This window comes from Halichoerus grypus, chromosome 14, assembly GCF_964656455.1.
Source record: "Halichoerus grypus chromosome 14, mHalGry1.hap1.1, whole genome shotgun sequence".
In the NCBI taxonomy this organism is placed as follows: domain Eukaryota; kingdom Metazoa; phylum Chordata; class Mammalia; order Carnivora; family Phocidae; genus Halichoerus; species Halichoerus grypus.
Window position 1 is genome coordinate 71,084,845 of NC_135725.1, and position 22,529 is coordinate 71,107,373.

Below are 22,529 nucleotides of genomic sequence, written 5' to 3' on the forward strand. Positions count from 1 at the left end.
CCTCTCAACCTCTTGGATTTTCACGGTTTTCACTGGATAGATGGGGACAACACCTGCTTCCCAGATGGTGACAGAGGCCGGAGGTAATGGTGAGCAGAGCCAGGCTCACTGTGGGGGGCCAGGTTACCACTGTTGCTATGAGCCCCCCATCAACTTCAGTAAGGGTGATCAGAAATCCCATAGAATTCCCAGTAAAAGAAGTCCCCAAACAGAGACAAACATCCCTTTACATTCAAGGAGAGTCCCCTAGGCCCTCAGAGGCTTTTGTCCATGACTCACAGAGCTGACACACTCCCCAGATGGCAGATGGGGAGCCCCGGCCTCAGAGGGGTTAAACAACCTGCCCAAGGTCGTAGGGCTGCTGCATCTTCCCCCGCAAGCTCAGGCTTCCCCGCAGGCTCACCGAGAGCCCATTGCCTCTCCCTGTTTTTTATCTTCCCTTCCAAATCCTGAAGCTTGGGCCACAGCTGTCTTAGCTCTTGCCTCCAGCTTCAAAGCAAAACTCAGGGCCAAGCTGTCCATCCCAACACAGTGCCATCAAATTCTGACTCATTCAATTTTTTTTTTTCCTCTAAGCCTATAGTTGCAACATCTTACATAAAAATTTTATTTGTGTACAGCTAAAAGGGGCTATAAACCAACAGATGCACGTGATTTGTCTAGAACAGCTTTTCTATTCTTATTTTCAAACGTCACAGGGAATATTCGAAATTAAAGTATGAGGCCGGAAAGTTGGAGTTAAGAATTTACTTGTCAACCTTACATATGGGTGTGTGGGCTAGTGGCCATTTCCCAACTTCCCTTAGACGTGAAGGGGCTACTGTCCCCAGAACCCAAGACAGAGTCGACACCCACTGGTCTACATCTGCCTCATCCTCACAGGGTGCTGGGGAACATCATCAAAACGACATGACCCCACACTGGTCCGTGAGTGGGACCTGGGCACTCAGAGGCGCTTCCCCTGCTCCCTGTCCTTAGAATGTGGGTTCTGCTTGCCTTTCCTGCTCCCAGAGGGTGCTGTGAGGACACAGCCTTAAGACAGTAATGTGGTACTGGAAACACCTATCCATAGACGTAACCGAGCCCAGGTAGGCCCTCTTTATAAACTTTAAAGATTTGACGGGAAGGTGCAGGGACCCATTTGTCTCACTGCTACCCAAGACAAGCCTTGTAAGTTCCCTTCGCTTATTAAAACCATCACCTACCAAGGTGGAGTGGCCCGCCTCTTCCTTCAGTCTCCCCCTGCCCTCTGCATACGGGGGCCGGCTTCAGATCACACCTGGGCAGCTCCCGGGAGGGCTCTCTGCTCTAGACTCCCAAGCGTCCTGCCCACAGGACTGTTGATGCGAAGGGTCTCTGAGGTGATCAGCCCATACAAGGCAGAACCACAGATATCTATTTCCAGAGACTCCCAGTGAATCTGACCAGAACTGGACTCTCTACCCCTTGATCAAATTTAGGTTTTAAGTCTATTTGGATCTCCAAGCACTGAGGGTGTAGTAGAAAGAGCAAGGAGTCTGTGGAAACCCTGAGTTTCAATCCTGGTTAATAGGCTCCACTAACCAACTGTGTGATCCTGGGCAAGTTACTAGACTTCTTTGAGTCTCTGTTTCCACATTAATGCTGGCTGTGGGGGGTGAGGATGCTAACAACTTAAGCCTACTATCTCCTGACCAGGGTATGCCCAGCACTAAATGGTACTTTTTATGGACATTAGCTTGGCCTCAAAAAACCCTACGAGGTACGTATTATTAGTGTCTATTTTGCATATGAGTAAACTGAGGCTCTGAGCGTGAATCTACTACAGATCATACATATCAGAAGCGGTGCATACATAGATGTAAAAAATAATTTTTCACCCAGAGGAAGCAACCCTGATGGAAGGTGCAGGAGAATGTTTTTTCAATAGAAAAGCGATACTTCTATAGGTCTTTTTTCTCTATGAGGAAACCTGTGAACCTGAAGGGAGACTATCACGAAAAACATTTTGGGTGGGAATGAAACCAGGAAGAAATCAAGGCAATGTTGCAGTGGGAGCACCTCACAGGCTGGAGGAGACCCCACTCGTGGACGCACCTTCTGGGCACAGCCGTGATCAGGGACTCTGGCCAGCCACACGTCCGCGGGGAGGCCCACTCTACTAAATGCACGGTAGGGGAAAAAGGAAATGGGGCATGCTGAAAACCTCAACTCTCAGAACAAGGAAGGGGTGAAGCTGCTGGCCTGGAGAGAACCCGTGGGTGGTGGTGAGGAGAAGATAAGGGACCTCAGGATAAAGGGCTCGGGTCAGCTGGGAGTTCGTAACAGGAGAGGGAGGAAACACGTAGCCTGGATTTTTAGAAGAACAGGTTTCTAACAATCGAAACACAGTGGGAGTAAGTCCCCAGGGCCCGAGATAGCGAAGGCAATACTGACTCAGGAGAAGGGGCCGGCTGGGATGGGCTCACGGGCTGGGAACCAAAGAAAGCCCCTGGGTCACAGGGAGACCTCAGAGGAGCTCAGGTTCAGAGCAGATGCCAACAAAAGGCGGGGAGGTGGGATGTCCTCAGGACAGAGCAGGAGGGGCAGGACCCGTAAGAGCAGGTGGAGGACGCAGGGCCTGTGGGATGGAAGAAAGGGCCTTTCTGTCCGGGCTGGAACAAACAGGAGGAGGGAAGAGGGGCTGCTCTGCAGGGCGGATTGTCTGTCACTCACCACGCCCGCCGCAGCTCGTGAATGACCTCAGAGCTGGGAAGGGGAGAGCCAACTTGACAGGGGAAAGAGAAGCCCAACCCAGGGGAGGGCACTGCGTCCCGCTGCACCGAGAGACCTCGTGACACGGGAGATGGCACCTCCATGAATACTCTGAGAGACCTTCCAGGCACCCAGAAGTCACAGAACAACAGAAGCAAGCAGAGCACAGGTTTCAAATGGGGAGCCTCGCAGGCTGTGGAAATGAGAAGGTGACAAAGGTGACGTTAGTCACCTACAAAATAGCAGAAATGGCCCAGAGCAGGGTCTGCAGAGTGTGGGAGCTGCTGGTACAATCGGGGGATTCAGTAACACGGAACTGCATGCACGGGGGGAAAGCAAACTTTTTTTTTTTTTTAAAGATTGATTTAGGGCGCCTGGGTGGCTCAGTCGTTAAGCGTCTGCCTTCGGCTCAGGTCATGATCCCAGGGTCCTGGGATCGAGCCCCGCATCGGGCTCCCTGCTCGGCGGGAAGCCTGCTTCTCCCTCTCCCACTCCCCCTGCTTGTGTTCCTGCTCTCGCTGTCTCTCTCTGTCAAATAAATAAATAAAATCTTTAAAAAAAAAAAAATAAAAAAAAAAAATAAAGATTGATTTATTTAGTTTTAGAGAGAGAGTGCGCTCGAGTGGGGGGGGGGGCAATGGGAGAGGGAGAGAGAATCTTAGACAGGCTCCACACTCACTGCAGAGCTTGATGCGGGGCTTCCTGAGATCATGACCTGAGCCTAAACCAAGAGTTGGATACTTAACCGGCTGAGCCACCCAGGTGCCCCAAGCAAATTTCTTCATATGTGCCAAGGATTGTCTTGAGGGTGGCTTTAACATCACTTCCCTAATTTTTATGAGAGACGGAGAAAGAGAGTGTGTGTGCACACATTCATATGTGCCAGGCTTTGGGTTCAGAGTCTGCAAGGCAAGGCATGAGTACTCACTTAGAATTTAATAACACTGTTCTCTCTCTCTCTCTATATATATATATATTATTATTTTTTTGAGTAGGGTCCACTCCCAGAGTGAAGCCCAACACAGGGCTTGAACTCACAACCCTGAGATCAAGACCTGAGCTGAGATCAAGAGTCAGACGTTTAAATGACTGAGCCACCCAGGCACCCCTGGGGTCTTCGTATTTTTATGCATACCTTCTCCTTATGGCATGTGATATTTGGCTTCCATTTAAGGTATATCTTTCAAAATAAATTTATTAAAGCAAAAAAAAGGTAAGTCAATTTAAAGAAAAAATACTACTATAATAAAATAAATACAGTCTAGTCCCAGCACTACCTGTTAAGGTGGTCCCCAAAGTGCTACCTCTGCTAGCTGACATTTATGTAATATTTATTGTGTGCCAAGCACCCTTCCAAGAAACCTACCTGTATTAACCCCTGACAATCCCACAAGATAGGCGCTATTATTATTCCATTTTTCCCAGAGGTTTTGTAGTTTTCCTAAGTCACACAGGTAGGAAATGATAGAGCCGGGATCTGAATCTGAGTCTGCCTTCTTGCCCACCACAGCACAGAGCAAGAGGGCTGTGAGTGCTTCAGAAAGAGAGAGGGCAGGACTGTGAGTCAGCCAGGGTTTCCTAAGTTCAAAAACAGCTCCAAGTCTCTTCATTTCCTATTCAAAATGAAATCAGAAAATCACAAAAAATAAAACAAAATATAAAACAAAAACTTAAAAAAATAGACAAAACCGAGACTTCTGGACAAGGAGATCAGGTGATGCTTTGTGATTTCAGGAAAGCCTTGGACAGTCTCTCAGGGTAACAGGGTAAGACAAGGTGGAGAAATGCAGGTGCTGGGAGGAAAGCTGGAGAATTACAACTGCTCCCCAAAGGGAGGTTCTAGAAGGAGGTTTCTACTGCCTCTTGAGGAACCTTCACTTTTTTTTTTTTTTTAAAGATTTTATTTATATACTTGAGATAGAGCAAGATCGAGAGAGAGAGCACAGAGGAAGGGTGAGAGCAGAGAGGCAGAGGGAGAAGCAGGCTCCCCACTGAGCAGGAGCCTGATGCGGGGCTCGATCCCAGGACCCTGGGATCATGACCTGAGCCGAAGGCAGACGCTTAACCGACTGAGCCACCCAGGCGCCCCAACCTTCACGTTTTTTAACAGTGACTTACGTGAAGAGAAGAGATTCTGATCAAAACTGTCAGTGACAAGAAGCTGAGAGTGACAGCCGACACAAAGAACAATAGAAAGAAAGCCCCAAAAGCCCCAGAGAACACATGACAGGCCAGATCCGATGGCCGAATCCAACCAGTGATGATGACACACAAAACAACACTAACATACGCTGGACTCTTGCCACATGCGATTCTCTAAGCTTTTTGCATATACCATCTCCGTCTTTACAAACCGTCCGAGATGGGCACTATTATCACCTGCACTTCATATACAGGGAAACTGAGGGCCAGAGAGGTGAAGTAACTCGCTCAGGGGGAATCAGGTTGTGAACCCGGATCGTCTGTCTCCAGAGCCCCAGCAGCATTCTCTATGCAGCTTTCAAGAGTCAAGGGCAGAGTACAAAACAGGGCAACTGGCCCGAGAGCAACACCAAGACAGAGACCAGACACTTTCTGCTGGTCACAGGATTAATGGAAGCCGAGCTTATAACCTTTGACCAAGTCTAAGGTTATTTTCAGATACCTAAAAGGCCAGTGCCTAGAAGAGAGGGGTAACTTATTCTGTGTCTTCCAGGTGGGAGAAGCAGGTGGGGTGGAGGTTCAAAGCCATGTAGATTTCAGCTAGTTGTAAGGAGGAATATATATGTATTTTGAATTGGAGCTGAACACCCATAGGATGAACCCTGGAGGTGTTTTTGCAGAAGTGGGACAACACACAGAAGTCCTTTGCAATCCACGGGGCTCTGCAGAATTAGTTAGGAATTCTTATTTTGCTGTTTCAGGTGAGAGTGTAGACTGTTCTCAAACATACTATTCATTCTAATCTGCATATTCTGATTTTCGGCATGGATCAATTTGGTATTCTGAGCAATGTACCAAGGAGGGAGGCCTGGGAGGAAGCAGCACACGAATCATTCAAAGCAGGTGGCTCAAAGTTAATTTATATCGGATTTTGGAATGGGTTTCTGAATAAATGTTTCCTAATGAAGATATCTTGCTGTATGCACAAGTTAAGAGAATGCACAATACAGGTATCCCTTGCACAGTGACTTCTGTTCTATAAGCAGTGATCTGCTCCTCTGGAAAATGCACGCCCCGCTAAGCACAGTGTGGTGCCCATCACTCTCCTAATCAAGCCCTTCTTCCTCTTTTTGCATCGGGTTTTGCTGCATCACAAGTGAAGGCTGACAGAGGCTGTAATTTCTCCTACTTTTTATGGCCACTGTCGCACCCACACTGCTCTTCTCAGAACCAGCTCTTGTCCTGGGTGGCTGAGGCTACAGTCAACACGGGGGTTCTGGGGCAGGTGAAGTGAGACAAGGGGAACAGGCTTCTGGCTTGTTATAATGGATCTGAGACAGGAGCGGGAGGGGCTGTCTGATCACTCGTTAGCTCGGGGAAAGCCAGGGAGTGGGCAGGAGTGCTGAGCTGCCCCTCACTCAAGGTGTCTATCAGTAGCTCTCTAAAGGAGACTTACGGGTCACACAGGGGCTGGACCAGGGGGCATTAAAGACCCTTTCCAGGTCTGAGATTCATGTTCCACAGGGCAGTTTGTGACATGCCCACGTCTGAATTGGAAATCAAGCCACTTACCCGCCCTCGCTCTGTGAGAGTCGTCAACATGACAATGAGTGATAACTTCTGATCCCAGACGACTTGCCAAAATTGTGCACAGGTGTGTGGCAGGGGACCCTGAGCAGCAATGTACTTGTTCACAAGGTTAGCAGCAGGAATTTCCATCTGGCAAGAGATTGTTCAGGCATTAGTACCCGTCACCGCGACAAGGTGGACACGGAACTGGATCTTAAACTCTTCTAGTTGGTGCCTGACATCACACCAGAATATCCCATCAATTTACAGCCAACAGGGAAAATCAAAGAAAAAGCTATTTTAAAAAATCCTTGAAAGATGCCTGACGATGACGCTAGCATTAACTACTTAAGGTAAAGCTGTAGGACACGCAGCAGGCGATAATCAGACACGCACCTACAAGACGGCAGGAGAGTTTCAATGACCTTTACTGCTATATCCTAAATATAATCGATATTGGCCATCTGTATTTTCAGCAATACATACCAGTCCTCATGCCCAAATCCTTCCCCACACAGGGCTTTCTATCAAAATCCACTGACTTTCTCTGGCGCATAGACCATACAGGCTTATACCCCCACAAACGCTACGCCCTGCCTTCTGCACGGCTGCCAATGCTCGCGTCCTTGAGTTGACCAATCCTTCCCCCACCCCAGCCTTACTGACATATAATCAACAAATAAAAATTGCACGTATTTAAGGTGTACAACAGGATGGTGTGATATACGCATATGTTGTGAAATGATCACCACAATCAAGTTCATGAACACATCCATCACCTCACCCAGTTACCACTTGAGTTCATTAATGTTAAACGTCAAAATGTTTTCAACTGTCCTCAGTGTCCCTCCCCCATCCTGCTCTGCTTGCATTTCTTCCCTCTGAACGGAGTCATTTCTATGAAAAACATTCAGAACCTGCTGAGCTTTGAAGCTCCTCATCTTAGATGGGGAAGGCCAAGAGAGGCGCCTAATTCATAGTTTGGTTGATGCTTGGGTTAATGGCTTCTTCAACCCTGGTCTTACCTCCCTCATATCCTCACGGTCAAGGAGACCGGACTGCGTGATCTTGCTGACCCCACCAATTCTGATGCTCTGCTCTCAAGACACCAGGAATGGTGAAGTGAGAGTCAATGAATTCCACAGATGTTTTGGAATAAATGGAATCACTGATAGGACCCATTTTTATTAGGTAGTTCTTGATATTTTGCTATAACTTGAGAACTTGAGAAATCATCTGTTCATTTAGATCAGGGGTTGGCAAACTGTGGCCTGAGGGCCAAATCTGATAGCCACTTTGCAAGCTAAGAGTGTTCTGGGTTTGTTTTTTTTTTTGAGATTTTTTTTTTTAAAGATTTTATTTATTTATTTGAGAGAGAGAGAGAGTGAGAGAGACAGTGAGAGAGAGAGCACAAGTAGGGGAAGCTGCAGAGGGAGGGGGAGAAGCAGGTTCCCCGCTGAGCAGGGAACCCAATGCCAGGCTCGATCCCAGGACCCTGGGATCATGACCTCAGCCGAAGGCAGATGCTCAACTGACTGAGCCACCCAGGTGCCCCAAGGTTTTTTAAAAAAGATTTTGTTTGTTTGTTTAGAGAGAGTAAACAGGGGTTGGGAACAGAGGGAGAGGGCGAGAGAATCTCAAGCAGACCCCACTTGGAGTGCGGAGCCAAACTCAGGGCTCAATCTCATGACCCTGAGCATCACGACCTGTACTGTAATCAAGAGTCAGATGCTTAACTGACTGAACCATCCTGGTAACCTGCAAGCTCAGAGTGTTTTAAAAAATATTTTTACATGGTTGCATTTTAAATGGTTGTGTAAGTACCTAAGTAATATCCTCCATTTTGCCTCAGCTTGCAAAGACCAAAATGTTTATCACCTGGCCCTCTACAGAAAAAGCATGCTGACTCCTGGTTTAAATGAAGAAAATGAGGTTCAGAGAGGCCAAGTGAGTTGTCCAAGATGCATTTGCAGAGTGAAATGAAGGCCTTTCCCACAATACGTGAAATCTTTTTACCTTTTCTTTTTGGGTTATATGCACAAGTGGTTTTCTTCCCCTTATTTTTAGGTGGGATGTACAGTAATAACATGGGGGGAGGGGACACAGAAAGTTACAAGCATACCACTGGCAAAAAAAACAAACAAACCCAAAACAGCCAAAAAACAAAAACCCCACAAAAATGTCAGCAGTTGAGGACAGAAGGCATGTGGACGATGGGAGTCAGAGACACGGAGTCTGAGTTTTGGTCTCACCTTCTGTTAGCTTTGTGACTTTTCAAATTATTTAATCTCTCTGAACCTTAGTTTTGTCCTCTGTAAAATGAGACTATTGTGCCTTCCCTCAGGGGCTGCTGAGGTGCTGAAATGAGGGGGCGAACAGGGAAGCACTTCGTCCACCGCAAAGCACCACCCATGCCACGATCATGCTTGGGACAGTGATCAACGTGCTCTTAGTATCCAGACTCTTGACTTACGTTCACATAACTTGCATTAATATAATCTTCATTTCCCTGCAATAAGACCCGGGTGGTGTCGTCTGTGGGGGAGAAAAACAATTTACCGGTTATCCCGAGCGTTATTTTTATCATGCCAAGGAAACAAGAGTTCAGTCCCCAACCCCATCTGCAGCTCTCGCCTCATTAGCATAAACACTATTCCCCAACTGTTCCGAGTCTGACATGGCGGCAATAAAGACGGTGGTGTTTACAGACACACTGAAAATCGTTCCAGAATACCAGACAATCTGTTTTAAAAAGGGAAACATTATCTCAGCGTGTTGGGGGAGGGCGGGAGGGGGAGGGAGGCATTCACACCGGATACTCACAAGGCAGCACATCTTTGTATCGGTTTTTGTCCAAATTTTGAGGCAGCTTTGCAAACGTGATGGCCAGACCGGGCTTCTTTCTGTAGAGTTGCTATATAACAAATACAGAAGTGAGGGAAAAAACCCAAAAAATCAACATTGCAAAAAACAGCTATGGAGAGAGTGTGGAAAAATACTTTAACAATAAAGTCTACCACTCCCGGCACTAGATCTTAACATTTAGAAGTGATTAGGTGCTGCATTTTATTTTTTGAGAGAGAGAGCACGTGCAAGTGGGGAGGGGGAGAGGGAGAAGGAGAGAGAATCTCAAGCAGACTCCCTACCCAGTGCAGAGCCCAACGTGGGGCTTGATCTCACCACCCTGAGATCTTGAGCCACCCTGAGACCTGAGCCAAAATCAAGAGTCAGATGCTCAACAAACTGAGCCACCTAGGCACCCCTAGGTGCTATATTTTAAAAGAAAACTCTTCCTAAGAAGAAATTTTACACTCCCATGAGAAACGGACAACATTCACTTTTTTCTTTCTTTTTTTTTTTTAACATGAGGATCTTTGGGGAAAAGGGAGTCATAGGAAGGGGTCTGAGTCACCAGATAATGGATCATGGTAAGTAAAACCTCGTCTTTATGACAGTTATTTGACAAATGCTAGAAGCAAGTAGAGAAAGGAAAGGATCCTGACTCAAAGTTACATGGAAGCCATTTATATTAGTCTAGAAACATTTCCCTCCAGTTCAATGGAGAGAACCGTGTTCTTAACTAAAGAACAAGAGCATTTCATTCATCATTAAGAAGTCTGTTTCCACAGTAAAAAGGGTAAACTTCATTTAAAGAGGTATGTCCCTGTGCATTTAATAACTAGCAAAAAATGCAATTAAAACTATCTTTGTACATCTGTAAGCGCCTACTGGATACATCTGTGTGGTTTCCCCAATACAATTCTGACAACAGCTCTGTGGGAGGGACTAAGAGGACCCTTATTTTACAAGCAAGAAGCAGAGATTAAATATCTTGCTCACAATCACAAACGAGAGGCTGAATTCACATCTGACTCAATGTTTTTTTTCTTTTTCTTTGAAACCACACTATGGAGGTATGATTGTCATGTAAGAAGTGGTATGTATTTCATGTACACAACTTGCTGAGTCTGGGGATAAGTATACACCAGTAAAACCACCACCACCATCACCACAATGGCCACAGACACATCCGTTCCTTCCCAGTTTCCTCCTGCCCTTGAGTTTTCTTTTTTCCTTTTCCTAAGATTTTATCTATTTATTTGAGAGAGAGCACACGAGTGGGGGGAGGGGCAGAGGAAGAGAGAGAAGCAGACACCCTGCTGAGTAGGGAGACCGACTTGGGGCTCCATCTCACGACCCTGAGATCATGACCTGAGCTGAAACCAAGAGTTGGGTGCTCGACCAACTGACCACCCAGACACCCCTCACCAGTGTTTTTTTTTTTTTTAATTAACTTTATGAAAGTTTAAAAACAACACAACTTTTCTTCAATATTGAAAGTGTTCTTTTCTTCCCCCAGAAAATCTGGGCAATTCAGACTGGGATAAAGAAAAAAAATTACCAGTAATTTCACAACCCCCAAGATGACCCTTTTCATAGGTTTTCTCTAGTTTTCTATGCATACATGTATACAAATAAACATAAGTACATATGTATACACATAAGACAGAGACACACATTTTTAAAAATAAAAAATGAGACTCAACTCCATATTAGCACTTCCTATACTATGTTCTGTGGAACACGAGTGTTTTGAAAGATGCTAATAGGTATTCCTTAGAAAGTTTCAAGGTCAAAGAAATTTGGAAAATACAAGTCATCTTATGTTCTATGAATCTCCAAGAAGCCCAGCCCTGCAGTACTTCAGCTTAATTTAATTCTGATTAGCTAAGCATTTCTCAAGCTCATTTGGAGGCCATGGAGGATCTCACATCTCATAAGAAGTATTCTGGGAAATACTACCGTAATTTTGAAGCCTGTTTTTTCCTACTTATTATAGTGCCTAGTTTCCCGTGCCATTAAATCTTCTAAATATTCTCTACATAAAATGATTTTTACTGGATTAATTTATAGTTTCACATAATTTAACTTTTACTCTACTTTTTGATTAGGCCATTTTCAAAGTTTTTACTCTTATAAATTTCCAGGAGAATTACAGCATCAAAACATATTTTTAGGGACTCTGATATGTATAACTAAGTTGCCCTACGGGGGTGTATGAGAATGCTTAGTCCATCAAATTGCGGCCAACATCATCAATGTGTTTGCAATTTGAATAAGAAGGCTGAACAGTATTTTCCACCAATATTTTTGCAAACTGTATTTCTTGTTCTGTAAACTGACCTCTGTGAGTCTGTTTCTCGTATTAGTTCTTTTTCCATTAAATAAATAAGCTGCACAGAAATCACCAGGAGAGAATTAGCATTGAGATTTCTGGCAAAAATAATTGTGTCATGTCTTATACATTTACCAGATGTTTAGAATTTGCAATCTCTCCCCCAGCTCAGCTACTGAACTTCATAATTTCAGTTCATAACAATCAAGTAGCCACTGAACAACTTCTTAAATGTCTGCCAGCTTTAATGGACAGAGACCATTCTAGAAATAAATTCATGTTTTATTGGAAGGTTTGATTTGATACTGTAAGGAGACTGTCTGAGTCAAATTTCCCCAAATGACCTTTTGGTCCTAATTGACTAACTGCATGGAGGTAAAACCCAATTAAGTGAATATAATCAGTAAAGCTAAGCCGAAGGTTCAAAGATTTTTTTTCCCAAATAAAATCGTAAATGTAATCAACTTGAGATGGTCTAGCAGAAAAGCACAGATCTAGCAAAAGGCTTTAATTACAAGAAGTATATAAATATATCTCAGCAGTAATGAACTGTTGATAAGATTGTTAAAGTACTAAAATAAAAAATAAAATGGCAGTGTTTAAACATTTTTAAATGTGCACACCCTGGGCTTTATCTGACAGGAATGCATAAAGATTCATATCAAAGACATTTCCCCATAGCAAAGTATTTTTTTATTAGCAGAATACTGGAAACAGCCTGAAAATCTCCCAATAGGGAGAAGTGTTGCCTTAAATTATGGCACAGTGATACCACAAAAATATGTGCAATGAAGAGAGTAAGATTAAAGTACAGATTTGGAAGGATATTAATTCATCTATTTTTAAGTGAAGAATGCAAGTTACAGAATAAAGTGGTGATCCCTTTTATATATAACAGCACATACATATAACACGTGTATAATGTATATGTGTGTGCACTTTTGTGTATAAAATATATTTGCATGAGCACCAGAACAAGTGTGGAAGGACAGGCACCAAGTAGTTATTTGTAAATTGTAACAAAGAGCAAGAAGCTAAAGAAGATGGGAGTCAGGAGACAATTCTACTTGGGCTATTTCTGAATTACCTGAATTATTACAATGCATATTATTTCTTTTTTTTAAGCTTTTACTTAAATTCTAGTTAGTTAACATATAGTACAATATTGGTTTCAGGTGTAGAATTTAGTGATTCATCAATTACATATAACACCCAGTGCTCATCACAAGTGCCTTCTTTAATGCCCATCACCCATTTACCCCACCCCTTGCCCACCTCCCCTCCAGCCAAATTATTTCTTTTTTTTTTAAGATTTATTTATTTGAGAGAGAGAGAGCACGTGAGCGTGAGCGATCAGGGAGAATCCCAAGCAGACTCCCCGCTGAGCATGGAGCAGGACACGGGCTCAATCCTATCACCCTGAGATCATGACCTGAGCCGAAACCAAAAGTCGGATGCCCAACCAACTGAGCCACCCAGGAGCCTCAGACAAATTATTTCTTAAATTCAAATGACTGAATGAGAAAAAAAAACAAAACTAGAATAGATCTATACATAAAATTTCAAAATTCAACAAAAAGCTGGGTGAATAGGAAGATGATTTTTGGGGCCTTCAGAAAGTAGGACAACAAGCTCATATCATGTCTGTCTTGCCAAGGTGAACACTGAGCCCTATTTCTGCTGAACTGCTTCAAGTCCTAGTCATCCACTTAGCTTGTGAAGGTGTTAAGAGTTGGTTTTCAACTTCCTTTAATTTATTGACTTTTTCTCCAGACCCTGTGAGCTGCTCAGCAGGCTATGAAAACAGTACCCTGAGAAGGGGGGTCCAGGGTGGAGAGTGAGGTGTTGGAAACCCAGGTATGTCTTTCCAGAAGGGTCAGGGATGGAGGGAAAGGAATTAAAGACCATCAGCCAGAATTCAGACAAGCCTCTTTCAAGAACTATTCATTGTAAAAGGACATTTGGCTTGGGTTAATCCCAGGCTAAAGGTGTGTGAGGCGAGCAAGAGCTCCCAGTCACAATTCTGCCCTAAAACGAGAGCAACCAGGAGCATGGTGAGGGAGTCCCAGGGGCAGTGGGTTAGAAGTTGTAACAGTTTTATTAAAAACTATTAATTTTGGGGCGCCTGGGTGGCTCAGTCGTTCAGCGTCTGCCTTCGGCTCAGGTCATGATCCTAGGGTCCTGGGATCGAGCCCCGCATCGGGCTCCCTGCTCTGTGGGAAGCCTGCTTCTCCCTCTCCCACTCCTCCTGCTTGTGTTCCCTCTCTTGCTGTGTCTCTCTCTGTCAAATAAATAAATAAAATCTTTTAAAAAAAAACTATTAATTTTTAAATCCTAAAGTGCTTTGTTCTCATCTTATTAGAGTGTAGTTCTAAAAAGCTGTGAAACTAAGGGTAAATTATAAAAAGATCAGCTGAGAATGGGTTGTTATGGACAACCATATTTAAATTAGCACCAATATCTCTGGCTCTGGCTTCCAAAGACAGAAAACTGAACCGTGGAAGCTAGACCTCTCCAACGCAGGACCGCTGGCATGGGTAAGATGATGTGGTTTTCCAGTCTAAACATTTCTTCTTCAAAAAAGTCCTCTCATATTAGAGAGAGGGCAACAGGAGAGGACTCTGATCTCCTCAGACTACTGGCCCAAGCCAAGGTGTGAAATCTGGTCACCATCCTCAGAAGAAGGCTTCCGACACCCCCCGGGCTCTGACCAGTGGAGGTGGGCAAGGCCTCGCACAGGGGAATCGAATATCCCGTCAACTCTACGACCAGAGAAAGGGAGAATTCTCGAAGGCTGAGAACCCAAAGTGGGGGAGAGCGGTAGAGAAAAAAAGGGAAAAGACAGGGAGGAAAAAGAAAAAGGAGGGGGAGTTGAAGGGGCAACAGGCAAGGAGAGATCAAACAGTAGAAAGACTCCCTTTCACTCCCTCAGCAATGACTAGGATCTACTGCAGGGCAATGATTTTTTTTTAAAACAGCTGCTTACATCCTACTTCCCGTATCAAGCACCCAATGGCGGTCTTCATGAAGGCAGGCATCTTGTTTGCTTTTGCTCACCACCGTAAGCCCTAGGCCAGCACTGTACCTGGCCCATAGTATGCGTTTAATCAAAATGTGTAGAGTGAAGGAAGAGCGGGGTCTGTAGCTTTGAACAGAGGGTGCAGACCACTGAGTGAAGCATGACAAGAGGCGTCATGGAGCCATACCATTAAGCTAAGGGTAACTCCTTTTTCATGAAGACCTTGAGAGGCTGTTTCCCTAGTAGTACTTTGTAGACATAATTCACTACTCAGGGGCAGTTTGTCTACACTGGGAACTCCCCCTTTCCCTTGTCTCTGTCCCAGCCAGAGGGCAAGGGACACTGCCTGGTGCCTCCCCCTACATTCCCATAAAGGTTTGCTGAAACAAACTAACACTATTGCTGGTAATTTGGGGACCTTCAAAAATGCTACTTGAAGCAGATCCCACTGCTGGGATCAAGTATTCTTTCGAGTCCCTTTCACAGGTAAATAAATGATAATGAGTTGGGTGGCACCCTCTTTAAAATGGGCTTCAGGAATCTGAAATGTAAAGCCCTCACACTTGCTCCTGGTATTCTGCACATTACTGAACGTTTTCCTTAAAGGAAAAAAAAACCTGGAAAAATTCTTAAGTGTTTTTTTTTTTTTTAAGGTATGCATTCTAATCTCGAAGGTATAACTGCCTTCACTAATTTCTACGTGTGTCAATTTAAACCTCTCATTAAGTCTTCAGCTTAGTCCTTCCAGATCAACTTTTATAGTCATCCTAGGAGCCAGTGAGTCACTTGTTTTGACACTAATGGTTGTTTCCTATAAGGGTGATATAGGAGGGACTTCAGGGAAAATGGGTCAAAAGAGAGAAAAAGACGGGTTTCTGGTTTTGTAAAGGAGGAAGAGGCTGAAGGGAGACGGGTGAGGGTTTCTGAGCTGGACGTGGTCTCTGGTGGAGTCCTGTAGCCCCGGCTCGTATCCGTGCAGAGAGGGAGGAGGAGAGAGGTTCATTTCCTAACAACCTCACTCTAAAAGTTTCCGCAGAAGTCTTCACTGGACAAGGAGGCAGGGAAGTTGCAAGCCACCCGGTCACTGGATGGAGATGGGCACAAAGGTCCTTTGCTGGGAAAGCTGGTTCTCAAAGGACGCCCCTTCCCTTGCTTAAATAGAAAGGTCAACTCAGGGAAAGTATGAAATGAGCCACAGGTTTCCTTCAGGAAGGAATGAACCTGGGGCAGACTTAATAGGTTCCTTAACAAAAGAGCATCCTGGGGATGGTAAGACTTGGAGCCATGCAAACCCCAAATCTTCTCCTTGACGTGCGACAGAGTGATGCCCAACCTTGGCTGAACCAGGTAGAGTATTCAGGCGGTTTGATGCCAAACTGCTCACACTGGGCAGCTCATGTGGTATAGCTCTGGGAGGGAAGGGCTCAGATTGGAGGCTGGGTGAGGAGCTGAGGGGCACCTGGCAATGGTGCATTCTGACACTGACTAGACTTTCACACAGATTCTAATCCTACCTCTATCCAACCAGCTATTTAACACAAGGCAAGTCCCCAACCCCCGAGCCTCATTTTCTCCATCTAGAAAGGCACCATCCTAAAGTTGTGAGAATCAACAGAGACAACATATGGGAAACATACTTGGCAGATTCGAAAGTGCTACAGAAATGCTAATAATTATTAAGCATGGTTTTATTACAGCTGGGACCAAATGCTTTCTGGAACACATTAGTAATTGTTTACCAAAAGCCACGGGAGGGACGGGGAATTCCCCTAATGCAAAAATGCTTTAAAACAAGCTTTGCTAAGAACCTGCTAGCCATCACAGGGGGGATTCTATCCATGGCCCAGCTACCCCAGGGCAGGCCCTTGGCATTGTGGAGTGGGTGCCATGGGTACCTGCTAGGGGCCAGCCCCCTCTTTCTGCTCCTGTCCAGAGCACAGCCCCCATCAGATACGCTGCCATCTGCTAATGGCACCGGGGGAGGGGGGCAGCAGGTGGAAAATCTGAACAGCCAAGATTCTGGAGTCAGACAGCCCAGGGTTCCAAACCCAGCAGACACGACCACTTCTTATATGGAGACTGAGCCTGTTTTTTTAATAAATAATTATAGTTGTTACTTTTTATGGCATTCTTACCGTGTGCTAAATAACGCATTGAGTATTTATCTCATCTAAGCCTTACAACCGACCCATGAGATACCCAATTTACAGATGGGAAAGTAGAGGGTCCAGAGAGGTGAAAGGGACACGCTGCCTGAGGTCACATAGGAAGCGAGTGACAGAATCAGGATTTAAAGTCTGGCTCTGTGTGGTGAGACTGCTTCTCAGATTTTTTTCTAGCTCTGATGCTGTACTATTCTAATAACAACTCCCACACGTAAACAGCACTTTGTTGTTTCCAAAAGAGAACAAGCTCCTGAGTTAGCCTGCCTGGTTCTAATTGGCAGAACCATTTACTGTGCAACAAGCTGAGACTCTGCTCCTCCATCTACACGGTGGGGATAGCAGTTCTGCGAGGAGATGCCCATAAAGCACTTGGCACATACTAAGTGCTCAATTCAGGGTTTTCCTTTGCCGTAGTTTCCAGTTTGATCCGGCTTCCTTGAGCATTCCTCCCCTCTAGCAGCTGGGGAAGGCGTCTTCCTGCCTCTATAACAGGGGTCGTTACACTACGTTCCACGCTCTAGGGCTCCTTGGGGGGCCGTGTGGGGAGACTGAGGCGGCAGGGCTCCGTGTACCCCACCAGCTCCAGCACAGAGCGGCTCCGGTGTTCACTCTACTGCAAGCGAGAGTAGGCAAAAAGAGAGTTTTCCTGCTCGATCTCTAGGAAACGTACAGACTAGATGAAATGTGCGCATATTAAAATTTAACCCTAACCTAACCTTTCTATGTTCTCCATTCCTTATGCTGCAGTCCGACTCTGAGCTCTAAAGACGAGACTTTGCACGGGCAGCGGTGGTACAATCCCCACTCTGTGGTCCCCTGGATCAGCCTGGGCATCAGAACCTCCTGCCCATCCTGTGAGGAGGACCAACAGCCAGGCCCTATCCCAGCGCGCTCATCCAGCAGCTGGGGGCTGGGCCCTGTTTCACAGGCTCCTCAGGCGACAGCCATACAGATGGTCCGTGGGTCACCCTTTGAGAGACGCTACTCAAAACCACAGGGGATGGTGGGTACTCCTCTCTCAGGTATTTTTAAACTTCTCAATGAAGTTCAGTGAACAGTGTTCGAGGAAAATCTTATGTGGGATTCCCACATGTGAAACCAAAGTGGAGCCAGCTGAGTGGAGGGGGTTTTCTGGAGCACTGTGTAAGACCACAGTTAAGCTTCTTCCCTCTCTGAGAGCCCACAGTGCCTCCCTGTGGACAATCCGATCAAGGACGGTGTGCGATGGAAGGACTCCCAACACCCGGAGCCTCCCCCAGGACTCGTGGCATTTCTCAACCCAGGCAGGCGTGCTTCCCTGCGCGACCTGACACCTGAGGAGCTCAGCCTGCATTCAGGCTGGGACCTTGCTGGAACGACCTTCCATCCACACTTAATCCATCCATCTCCTTAATACATCTCACCTCAGACGACCTCCTGGAACCCCCTCACCTCCATTTCCTATGGAACATACATCTACTACGTAAGGAAATCTTGCCCTACCTTGGTCTTTTTTTTTTTTTTTTTTTTTTAAGATTTCTTTATTTGATAGAAAGAGAGAGAGAGACAGAGACAGAGAGAGAGAGTGAGCACAAGTGGGCAGAGCGGCAGGCAGAGGGAGAGGGAGAAGCAGACTCCCTGCTGAGCAGGGAGCCCGATGCGGGGCTCGATCCCAGGACCCTGGGACCATGACCTGAGCCGAAGGCAGGCGCTTAACTGACTGAGCCACCCAGGCGCCCCCCTACCTTGGTCTTTAGCTGTTTCTGGGGCTTAGGATACATCCTCCAAATATACCAATATTAGATTGTTAGCTGCTTGGGGCCAGAAATCCTCTTTCCCTCATTATGTTCCTCACGCAGTGTTTGGCACACGGTAAATACCCAATACACACTCGCTGAACGGGCGTCTCCATAATGCCTCCCCGCCTTTTCCATCCCCTCCAATGCCAAACATTTATTCATATTCTGTAACTGGCTTTTACCTTCTCCTTGTTTCAGTTACTTTGGAGAGTGTTTAAAAATGTTGAGCTTTACAGTGTTTAAAATGTATATATCAATTTTGAACTTTTTTGCAATGCAAGGCCAGAGAACATAACCTCTACATTTTCTTCCTTCAAAATCTTAAGTCAACACAGCCTCCTGCAGGACACTGGAAAAAAAGGGCTATTTCTCTTTGTAGATACTCAGTATATGTCCATCAATTCTACCAATTAATTATATTATTCCTCCCCTCTTACCCTGATTTCATTTCCATAAGATAGGAAGTTATTTTTCGGGGTGGTGTTAGTTATCTTCACCTTTTACTTACGGGTTTTTATACTTTCTACTGTTGTTTAGATACACATTGCTCTAATAACATATTATTTACATTCCATTCCTTATGCCATTATAAACCTTTTCTTCACTTAAGATTCTTTGCTTTATAGTGTTTCCTGTTTGATATGCACATCACTCATGCTTTTCTGAATCAGTATGTGACCACGTGCATTTGACAAACTTCTTAGTTTTGCTTCTGTGACTTTTCCCTTTCTATAGCTTTCCAATTAAAAACGGCATTGCTGACTTGTGCTTTTGAACCGAATCTGGACTCTCCTAATTTATGAATCCAGACTGTGTATGCTGTCTTTAACGATGATCTATTTTAACTGCCTATGTTAGGCTTCTTTGTGCTCTTCTGTTATCTTTTATTGTATGAACTACAGTTCTTCTACCTTTAAAAAATCTGGAAGATAAACACACTCCATTCACTCTGTTACTGATCAATACAGTGGACTTAAAGACCGAATCGCCTTTGTTCCTGCTTTGTTCTTCGAGGGCCCTGTGTGTGCCTCTGTCAGTCTCAATTCTGTGATTAGAGGCCCCTCCCAGGGAAGGAAGACAGGGTCTGACTCTGGATTCTACTCCTGGTCACATGGTTCCGGGGGACCTGGGCAGGCCAGCTGCTCTGCCCTCATGGGATGATGCAACCTGCTCCAAACTACAGAGCATGTCTGGTGGGGTCAGGGACAGGCTCCTCCACCACCCTGGGGCTCACCCACACTGCCTCTCCAGCACCTTCTACTGCTGAGCGTTGAGAGCTTTTGTGTTGGCAGCTAAATATGCTCAGAGTCCCTCCTCCTCGATTTCTGACATGTTTCTCCATGACTACCGAGCATTACTAGATAAGAGGGTGAGGCAGAGTTCAGCACCGGGCTGTGGCCCCATCCCCAGCTTTCCAGGCCTGCTCTGCTGCCCTAGGCTCTGAGCCCCCAGTGTTCCCACAATGAGCACGGGCTGCCTGGTGACTCGGGTCACGCAGCAGCAACTGAGCAGCCCACTGAGGCACTGAGGCTGCTGTGGCCTCCCCACAGGCCCAGGACTTGGCCCTCGAGGTCTCTTACCTCGAACTGGATCAGCACTGTTCCGCTTTCAAGGCCCTTCTTTAGCTGTTCCATGGATCCCTCCAAGGTGTCCCCACCCTCCGGACAAATGGGGAAAATGGCCTCTGGGAAAAGCTGGTTCAGTTCATCTTCAGATTTGATGTCAGCGAAGGAGTGCACAGCTGTAGTGAACAAGAAAGAGTGTGTCTGGCAGGGGTAGGAACATTCTGGTAGATCTGTTTCCTCAAAAAAAAAAAAAAATATATATATATATATACACTTATGGCACCTGAATGCAGATGGTTCAAAACAGCTTATTAAACGATTAAGCTCATGGTAATCATTTTCACCAAAGACACTACTTCTTGAATGATTCAGTAAGTGCTAATTATACAAAATGACATACTAATCTTTCTGGTTAGTTTTAAATGACGGTGTTTTGTACTCAGAGCCTTTTGACAAAGGTGGGAGAAAGGGAAAGAATGTTTTTAAAGAAACCTTACTTCCTCCACCTTTGTTCTCTCTGACCTGGTTATTCTTCCACCCAACTGTCTCCCCTCCCCTACTTCTTTCTCAGGTCCCTTTCATTTGCTCCCTTAAAACAAGTATTTTTCATGGGCGCTTTATGACCCGCATTATCCCACAGAGCCCAGTCAGCCTCTCCCTCAAGGCCATCTTTAGGTGGGAGGTGCCCAAGTAAATGTATCAAGTCCTAACACCTCCTCTGGGTTCACTCCTACCTCGTCAGTACAGATTCTCCCTTCCCATCAGACTCCTCTGGGTAAAGGCAAACCTGGGATCTCCTCCATCCCTGCCCTATACTAACTTCCTCCCCAGTCTCACGTGCCTCTTTCTGTCCACTGCCACTTTCTTCTCCGTTCTCCCAAACTGGAAACTTTGGCATCATCTCTCAATTTTCCCTTTCCACCTAGGAAGGGAAGTCACTCTCTTACTCAAAAGCCTTCAATGGCTCCCTACTGCCTTCAGGACAACAAGAAAGGAGAAGGAAAATAACAACCACGGCATTTTCCCACATAGTTGAACTGAATGTTGAACTAGCTGCCATTGTCCCCATTTTACAGTTGAGGAAATGGACTATCAGGGTGAAGAAGTTGTCTAAAGTGTCCAAAGTGACCCAGACTATCAGGGGGGTGCGGGGACACACACAGGAGTCCAGTCAGTCTACATATCTCTGATCCAAAAGACCCCATTCTTTCCACAGACCCTGGAAGCACATTGCTTCTGCTGTTTTGTAAGGATATGATTTCTGTTATGTCTGCGACTCCCTAAGCTGTTTACTTATTTTTCATTCAGTCAATTCATTTTTACTTAAATGTTTATTTTAAAAACGAACTTATCGTTAGTTCTAGACAGCCTGTGGCCCTGCCCTTTTAGCTCTAATAGTTTACAAGCATCCATTTTTTCTTCTCAGACCAGCGCCAGCCCCCTGCCACGGGCTGGTGGAGGACTCCCCTCCCCCCACCTGGCCCGAGGACTCTAGTCCGCAACACCCCCCCCCCCAGGATGGCCTGCACGCCCCGGGGTGCATCCTGTGAGGGGGCCTACTCCCCATCACTGGATTCATTTCCCATCATTAGCCAGTCTGTGACTTGGCTTCCTCATCCCTTCCCTCATATTGACCTAAGTACTGATCTAAGAGGGTCACATAAAGCAATAGGCACAGCACAGGGCCCTTTGCCCGGTGCTGCTCGACATCAGCAACCACGGCCCCTGAACACTGAACACCGGCCTGGCTGGGCGTGGCGTTGGTGGTTGGCGGGGGGGCGGTAGGGATCTGGAGAGATGGGGCAAGGCCTCACAGACGCAGGCCAGCTCTGGGCTCAGAGATGGACGGGGACAGAGGGAAAGCAGGTGCGTGGGGGTCTGGGGGCTGGGGGTACACACACCTGCGCAGCCAGAACACAGATGCGCAGCCAGGCCTCGAGTCACACACTTCATCTCCCTTCAGTCTTTTAAACCTGGGCAGAAGGAGTCAAGGACTTGGCTTGTTTTACAACCACCACCACCACAACACAAGTCATGGTATTTAAGAGAAGCCGTCCTTCAAACGCCCACCTGGTATCAGGAAGCATTCTAGGTGTTCTCCAAGCCTAAGCATCAGTCCGTCTTCACAAGAACCCCGTGACGGAGTGGTTACTGTACCCTTACCCTACATCAGAGGGAACTGCAGCACGAACTGCGCAAGAAACTTGCTCGAGAATTGCACTACTGGGTATTTACCCCAAAGATACAAAAGTAGGGACCCGAAAGGCTACGTGCACCCCGATGTTTATAGCAGCAATGTCCACAATAGCCAAACTGTGGAAAGAGCCAAGATGTCCATCGACAGATGAATGGATAAAGAAGATGTGGTATATATATACAATG

At 45.9% G+C, this 22,529-nt stretch overlaps 1 protein-coding gene across 6 annotated transcripts in view; it reads right to left on the minus strand.

Annotated features, from left to right (window-relative positions):
* The window catches only part of PTPN3 (protein tyrosine phosphatase non-receptor type 3), a 138,203-nt gene that overhangs the window by 5,599 nt on the left and 110,075 nt on the right, over nucleotides 1-22,529 (minus strand). For all 6 annotated transcript variants that reach the window (XM_078061566.1, XM_036112959.2, XM_078061567.1 and 3 more), the window contains 4 exons: nucleotides 20,163-20,323; nucleotides 9,268-9,358; nucleotides 8,918-8,979; nucleotides 6,448-6,594 (listed from right to left, as the gene is read on the minus strand). In XM_078061566.1, the coding sequence (XP_077917692.1) occupies nucleotides 6,448-6,594; nucleotides 8,918-8,979; nucleotides 9,268-9,358; nucleotides 20,163-20,323 (461 nt within the window). The remainder of the gene's footprint in view (nucleotides 1-6,447; nucleotides 6,595-8,917; nucleotides 8,980-9,267; nucleotides 9,359-20,162; nucleotides 20,324-22,529) is intronic.